The sequence below is a fragment of the Apaloderma vittatum genome, unplaced genomic scaffold (assembly GCF_000703405.1).
Source record: "Apaloderma vittatum isolate BGI_N311 unplaced genomic scaffold, ASM70340v1 scaffold44268, whole genome shotgun sequence".
In the NCBI taxonomy this organism is placed as follows: Eukaryota; Metazoa; Chordata; class Aves; order Trogoniformes; family Trogonidae; genus Apaloderma; species Apaloderma vittatum.
In genome coordinates, this window is record NW_009730930.1 from 2,400 (window position 1) to 10,302 (window position 7,903).

At 42.6% G+C, this 7,903-nt stretch overlaps 1 protein-coding gene across 1 annotated transcript; it reads left to right on the forward strand.

Annotated features, from left to right (window-relative positions):
- Positions 1 to 269: 269 nt before the first annotated feature.
- On the forward strand, positions 270 to 5,447 carry LOC104278097 (delta-1-pyrroline-5-carboxylate synthase-like; the record flags this gene model as incomplete). The annotated part of the gene is made up of 4 exons (XM_009874968.1): positions 270 to 414; positions 3,316 to 3,389; positions 4,059 to 4,158; positions 5,227 to 5,447. Coding segments are annotated over 4 exons (540 nt in total), but the record flags the coding sequence as incomplete, so codon positions are not given.
- Positions 5,448 to 7,903: the final 2,456 nt, after the last annotated feature.

A 7,903-nucleotide genomic window follows, 5' to 3' on the forward strand; every position in this document is an offset into this window, starting at 1 on the left:
TGCCCTTGCAGAAGTCTTTAAGAAGGCATACTGTTAGGCACATTTGAAGTACACTCATTAAATGTCAGCTGGTTAAGGAAGGGAACGTAAAGCGCTGATAAATTGATCTCATAAATTGCTACAGTATGGAAATTCCTGAAATGCGCTGAATGTTCTTTGAAAGCATAAGTGATCAATCTGGAGATCAAAGTGGAACAAGAAGTCCTGTTGACAGTGGTGGTTCAGATAACGAGTGAATTTCCTAGAACTGGTTCTGTCCTTTGCTTTAGGTGAAGGCAGCTCTGTGGGCCCTCCAAGGAGGCACCTCTGTAGTGATTGCAAACGGAACCCACCCAAAGATCTCAGGTCACGTCATCACAGATATTGTGGAAGGGAAAAAAGTCGGAACTTTTTTTTCAGAGGTAAAGCCTGCAGGTGAGTACAGAATTAATGTGTACTTTGGGAGTTGTACAGATTTCATGAAAGGTTAAAATATGACTAGACCTGTACAATAACTGGGAAACCACACTCTGCTTGAAAAATAGATTTTGAAAGGTATTAAAATAGAAATAGAAACTGTTGAACCCTGTGCTCTGGTTCCCTTCAGCTGATAAACTGCTGCATCAGACTTGCGCTGGAAGAGTGCAATGAGCAGAATTTTTACCATTTTTAGTCTTGGGAGGGTTATCATCTCCTGTTGAAAATTTCAGTGTGAAAATGTGAACCTAGAATGTGCTGCTGAACTAAGTGTATAGTTTTATTTTTTCTCATAAATTCCCTTTATGACTCAGTGTTCCAGTATGGTAGGTGGGAATGTTTTCCTGCTGCTGCGTTGCTGGGATGGTGGAACAATTGCTGGGGAAAGTCAGACCTTGGCAGAACAGGACAAGTACAGAGTGACTTGTGCTTTAAGCCAGGCACACTTCTTTGTGTACTGTATTCCTCAATGGATTTCTTGTACCAATTTGTCGAATCGTACGTTGAAGCCATGTAAAGACTTAGCGTTCACAGGGCTCTATGTCATGATCAAGAACCTTAACTAGATACTGTGTGTGAACTCTGGAGCTAGAACTATGTGAAGAACTGCTTGCTTTAATTTGTTGTTGGGGGGATGGGGAAGGTATTGAATTTTATTCTCAGGAGCTTGACGTGATGCCCCTACTGCCCCTATTCAGCTTTGAAGATGAGACACATCCTCTCTTTCCCCTCATCATCTCTTCCATGTGAGAGGTTTGGTCTTAGACATTTTGTACTAAAGCTGTTCCAAAAACTTGGTCATCCCGGTTTCTCTTACTCAAAACTCTTTGCCTTCTATTATGACGTTTTTGAAATGGGCACAGATCAAAATTTTGCGTAGCATTAAAGATGCAGATAAAGCTTTAATTTATGAGATGATAGGGGTCTGATTTTCCTTTTCCCCTCTTATTGCTTCATGTTTGTCTGGTTTGCATTGCACATGCTCTTTTGTTGCCTAGTGACTTGGCCACAGAGGAAATCACAGAATTGCTGAGTGGCTGAGGTTGGAAGGGACGATGTGACAGATGACAGGGCCTTCTTGTCCTATTCCCTGCTCAAGCAGACCGCCCAGGCCTGTGTCCAGACAACTTCTTCATACCTCCTAGAACTGAGACTCTGCAGCCTCACTGGACAACCTGTGCCAGTGCTGGGTCATCCTCACAGTGCAGAAGTGCTTCTGCCTAGCAGGCAGCTCCTGTGTTTGTCCATGGCCTCTTGTCCTGTCAGTGGGTGCCTCTGAGAAGAGCCTGTCTCCAGCTTCTTTACACCCTCCCTCCAGGTATTTGTACAGACTGACAAGATCCCTCTAAGATGCCTTCTCCAGACTAAACAGTCCCAACTCTCTCAGCCTTTCCTCCCAGGAGAGATGCTCCAGTCCCTTCGTGGCCTTTGTGTCCCACTGTCGAACTCTGTCCGTGCTGTCCAAGTCTCTCTTGTGGTGGGGAGCCCAGAACTGGGTGCGGCCTCACCTGGCTGAGCAGAGGGGAAGGATCCCCTCCCTCCACCTGCCGCCAGCGCTCCGGCCAAGGCAGCCCAGGACTCTGTCGGCCGCCTTTGCGGGAGGGGCACGCTGCTGGTTTGGTGCCCACCAGCACCCTTGGGTCCTCCTCTGGAAAGCTGCTTTCTAGGAAAAAGTGCCATAGTGACGCCTTTCAGTAAGTCTCACTGTAATAAATTTGTATCAACAGTAAGACTTTTCATCTCGTGATCTCATTCTGATGCACATATATGGAAAACAGCAAAAATCCCTGTAGAATTTTCCTGGTGCTCTTCTGCTATGGTTGGCAGGTGTTTGCTTCAGTCCACTATTAGTCTTCTATCTTCCAACGAGCACACTTTGGAAATCCAAGTAACTTTTTAAAATCAGCTATATCTGCTTACATACACATCACTTTTCTCAAAGGACACCAAACCGTAATGTACTTTGTCAAGTATGACTTCACGTTAAAAAGCCGGTTTAACACTTATTTAAGAATTCTAATCATGTGCCCACAAGTTATTTTCTTACTGTTTCCACTATACCTCTTGATATTTTCCATAACATTGGAATTGCTGCTCTGGGAATTTCCATGGGACCCTTCTTGAGTAGAAGTTGGGTTCTGTTTATCGCCTTCAGGTCACATCTGCTTTACAGGCAATTACAGGGGAATTAAAAATCACAACTTAGCTTATCCATAAGCACTTGCAGATTCTTTGGGGAAATGGTAACTGAACCTAGTGACTCGTTTTGAAGTAGAAAGAGAAGTAACCTGATTCATATCATTTAGCTTTGAGACAGGTTTGGTTTTTTTTGTGGTCAGAAAAACAAACAAACCACAAACCACCTTTCTTGTAAAATGCATGCAGGGAGAGACAGAGGGGTTGCCATCTGAGCTGATACTCAGATTGTGTTTTGGCTTCCATTATTTTTTGTACATTTCCAGGCTATTTTGTAATCCTTTCTGTTTTGCTCAATTGGGTACTTCTCAAAGTTTACATCCTTTCTTTCACTAGTGTACCATGCCCTGAGACTTAGCTATACTTAGCTATCCTAGTGTTCTTTTGTCCTTTGTCAACTCTTTTTGATACATGGTGCACACTTGGCTCTGACATGGTGACCTCACAGGATCTCTGGTGCCTCTCTGCGTTTGGGGATCCCAGCAGTACTTTTGTGTTGGGTACAGATTTTCCTGTTTCGGCACATTTCTTGTGTATGTCTGTTTAAGAGTCTGTGTTTATTTTCCTGCTCTGAGCAGAGAATTGGAAGATGGAAGGGTACTGTTCCCTCCCACATGTGCTGTTACTTTCTCTGCATAGCTTTTTGGGGTTTTGTTTTTGCAGGTCCTACAGTAGAGCAGCAGGGTGAAATGGCTCGAGCTGGTGGCAGGACCTTGGCGGCTCTACAGCCTGAGCAGGTGACAGAACAGTGTGGCCTCACTTGTTAAGCTTGGCAATGCGTGGCAAATTTCACAACACGGATTTATAACACAAATGGGCCCCTTGGGACAAGAATGTATTCTTTGTATGCCACATCCATTATTTGGATTATAGCACGCTTAAAGAGATGAGAAAAGGAGAAAGATAATGTACCTTGGGGCTATGAAGTAAGATATGCTTTCATGTGGAGTTTATAAAAAATTTAATAGTGTCACGTATCACACAGAAATGAGTCGTGATCAGAGCTGCTGAAGAGTTGACTGGAATAACTTGCTCTCTTCGTTGGTGTGTGTAGCGTATGCAAAAGAGGAGCTCTAGACAATCGGTTACTGCTCTGCAGTTGGGTGGGTAAAATGTGGCATCTGCTGTGAAGAAAGCGAGGTGATCTTAACGGAAGAACATTGTGGGTTTGGTTAAGAAGACTGGGCAGAGAAAGCAAGATAGTAAAAAGCGAAGTGAAGGTTGAAGCAGTGTTTAGTCTCATTTTTCCAGTATGATGCAGGCTGGAAAAATCAGCTGGCCCAAAGTATTCAGGGAGTCAAGACAGTAGGAGGATGTGGTCAACATAAATGGCCTGAAGGGAATCAGATGTCAAATAGCATGGACTTGGTCTGAGAAGTGAATTCAGAAACTGTTTCCTCTTTCAGAGAGCTGAGATTATTTATCACCTTGCTGACTTACTAACTGACCAGAGAGAAGAAATTCTCTTGGCAAACAAAAAGGACTTAGAAGAGGCTGAAAATAAAGGTAATATATTTGAGTCCTTCCATGGCAATTGTATTGTCTTGAACCTCTTTGGGCCTTGAGAGAAGTGAGCAGAACTACTGGGTAGTATGACTGTCACAAATTAACGAACCCAGGACCTTGAGAGCTTGCCAGTGTAAATAGCTGCAGCTTCCTTAATTACATAAAACATGACTTCATCAGAGAAGATGCTGAGCCCTTGCAGAACACCAAGCAGTGTTTTAAAAAGAAAAAAAAAAAAGGTAAAAAAAAAGTAGTGCTCCATTTTGCTTTAGAAATGGAACATATCAAACATAATTTCTGTTATTGTCATGCATAAAGTGAATATTTTGTGGGCTGGTTAAGATAATGTTTGGCTCCCAAGGGGAAGGCTGTCCTGTCTATATTTCCTCTTCTGACTGAGGAAGGTTCTCTTTAGATGGCTCAGATTAAACCCATTCTTCCCTATTAGATTGATGCATTCCTTGAGAAGTTGGGATTGGGATTTGTACATACAGGAATAGCAAATGCACAAAAATGGCACATTATGAATTGTAATACTTTGCGGAAGATGCCAGGGAACTGTTTTTTTACTGACTGGAGTACCTGGAGGAACATTGCTGGGCTAATTTACCATCTGAGCATGTTCAGACTAGAAAATTCAGACAATTCTCACCCAGTCTGAAGGGAAGTTATATGCCTGCATTTCTATCTGTAAACCAGGAGGATGAAATTCCTTCCTGAACCTTCCAGAAGTACTGCAAAGTGTAGACATTTGTCAGAAATTCAGACATATAGCACTACTCAGAATAGGACAAACCTTATCTTTATGGATGTTACTGTTGCTTCATGTACAAATCACTTAAACTGCATTAAGTGAAAATGTGGTCGTGTGTGTAATCATTGTCATGTTTGAGTTGTTTTATTGTGGCTACTGGACTTAGAGACGTGTGTTTTTAATCTCCAGTAGGTTTCTTACTAAGATGGGGGAAGTACCTGGAGCTTCCTTAAGGCTCACCACTTGTTAAAGTTGCTTTTGCCTGAGCCTAGGCAGACCAATCTGTCTCCAGCGCAACTTTTTCTTTCTTTTAGGGAGATTGGCCCTTCCTTTGTTGAAGCGTCTAAGTCTGTCTACATCAAAGCTGAACAGCTTGGCTATTGGTCTGCGTCAGATTGCAGCATCCTCGCAGGACAGCGTCGGCCGCGTAATTCGGCGAACGCGAATAGCAAAAGACCTGGATTTGGAGCAGGTGACGGTGCCTATTGGTGTCCTCCTCGTGATCTTCGAGTCCCGTCCGGACTGTCTGCCACAAGTAAGTAAGGGGGGCAGATTACACTGGTGGGAGTTTTTGATGACAAAAGAAAGGATATTTCTGTTGGTGAGCAATTGATAGACTGTAACAACGTCTTGTCTGAAAGGACTCTTGCTTGGATTCTTCTAAAATTAACATTATTGGCATTTCTGTTTTTCCTGGGGAGATATTCTCTCTTCTGCAGCATTCCGTTGTTCACAACTATGTGGGGGTTATTTTGTGGTTTTTTATTTGTTGGTTTGGTGGTGGAATTTTTTGTGGGTTGGGGTTTTTTTGTTTTTTTTTTGTTGTTGTGCTTTGTTTTGTGGGTTGGGTTGTTTGTTTTTTTTTAACCTGACATAGAAGGGGTTATTTTGCATTCAAATGGTGCAGTTCCTGCATGTGACTTACAAACCCATGTTCAGTGCCTAATTGACGGCTTGGGAGGCTCCTACCAAAAAGCACTTGTTTTATCTGTCCGTGCTGCGTACAGCTGAACTGCACGCTGGGATTGAAACAGGAACTGCTTAGTACATGTGCTAGTAATTAACTGAAACTGTTAGCAGTGCATGATTTAGAAAAAAATAAAGAAAGGCTGACTACAGAAAGCACAGAAATTCCAAGCTTTGGGTGGTTTGTCTTATACTGATACTGCTTGTTGCAGGGAGGTGGAATGACAGCAATGAGTAAATGCTGTTAAAATGCATGAAAATGAGGGCTGAACAACTGTTAAAGAGGCAACCTTGATCTTACTTTGTAACCCACAACTACTTTGCTGGGTAACTGTAGTAGATTTTAAAAAGAAAACAGAAAAGCTTCATTATCAGCACCGTTTCCCACAATTGACACTTCCAGTCTAGAAGAGTTCTCTAACACAGGAGCAGGTGCTTGAGGAGAAAGTGATGGGTGCAGGTGCTTTGAAGGGAAATGAGACTCAGGCTGTGGACAGTGTAGTACTTCATGCCTGAGTTTTGTGAGTGGTCTCCATTTCTTATTGAAAGGGGAGTGTGCTCTAGGCAAAGTTCCTATGAAATGAAAAGGCACTGGTCTCCCTTGTCTACCAGTATTAGCCTCTTGTCGCTAGCTCTGTTCTTCACAGAAAATCAGTATGCTTCCTTGTTGAATTCTGATCTGTTCTTCTGGACTTCAACCCTGGTCTCTTGCTTTGTGTAGCCAATGTCTCCCTCTTTTCTCCTGTATTTTATCTTAAAACTTACATGAGACTGACTCTTTTCCCCCACGTAGCTTGGAATAGCTTGTCTTAGTTGTTGCTTTTCCTTCTGTCAGCATCCTGTCCTCATGCTTGCAGCAGGTTCTCTGATGAACTTCAGAGGATCGTCTTTTGACGCCTCTGCATTTTAATTGTATGATTTCTCTCCTGTGGAGAAGCACGCACGAACTCCGAGATGGTGGAAAATGGAATTCGCTTTATTGCAGGCAGACACATATTTATACTTCTTAGCAAGAAGCTCTATTTGTGGATTACAAACAAGAGATCAGACTATGCAGCCAGGGTCGTTAGCAGCTCATGTACTCCTCCAGTCACACTCTTATCACACAGGGAAAACAGACTTTCCCAGGTCTGTTTTGATCACACTCTCCCATTCACCCCCAGGCACATCTTTTGTACCAGAAGCCTCTTATCTTTTCGTTCTCACGGACAAACCCCCAACACGAGCTATATGCAGCTGGTCAGGGTCTCTTTTCATAATTAGCAAGCAAGAGTTCTGTACTTGTTTAGAAAAGAGCTCAAGGACGAAAGTCTTAATTCTGCAACGCAGTGCTGCCGGCACAGCTCACTGTAAAATGTGTCCACGGTCTCCCATGCTGTAGCTTAGAGTTGGATGGTTTCTAAGTGTAGAGAAGCGCTTCCTCCCTCTTAGTTTACTACTGCATCTTATGCTTGTTTAGGTAAGCAATTACAGGAGAAGTTTGACTTTGCTGTGAGAGGGAGCATGCTTGGTTTGCTCCCTGGAGACAGCTTGTGCGGAGTTAGGTCAGTACTCGGAGTTCGGTCTTGAGCTGCAGTAAAGGTGAAACAACTGAAGATTACTGGTTAAGGTTTAATAAGCTTCTAAGGAGCATATACGTGTCTCTAATACTTACAAGGCCAAACTGTAAGCATCTTTCACAGATGGCTTCCTATAGATTCCACTGAATTCAGTTCTTGCTCTGAAGTATAGCCATGCTCTACTACTCTTCGAAGAGATTGAACTGTCACAAAACCCCTTATCTTCTGTTCTGCTTTTAATTATAAGGGATTTTTTGTGTGTCTTAATTATTGATTATTTTTTCTTTTTTTTTTCCAATCAGTTCATAACCTTTCTTTTAATCTTATGCCTGCAGAGCAAAATTCTTTAAAAAAGCTTGTTTGTTTAGCATCTCTTGTGACACTGACCTTTGAAGAGGCAGATACAAGATACTTTCAAAAAACTGCTTTTTAGTGTCAAGTGTTATAAGTTAGAAAGACACATGAT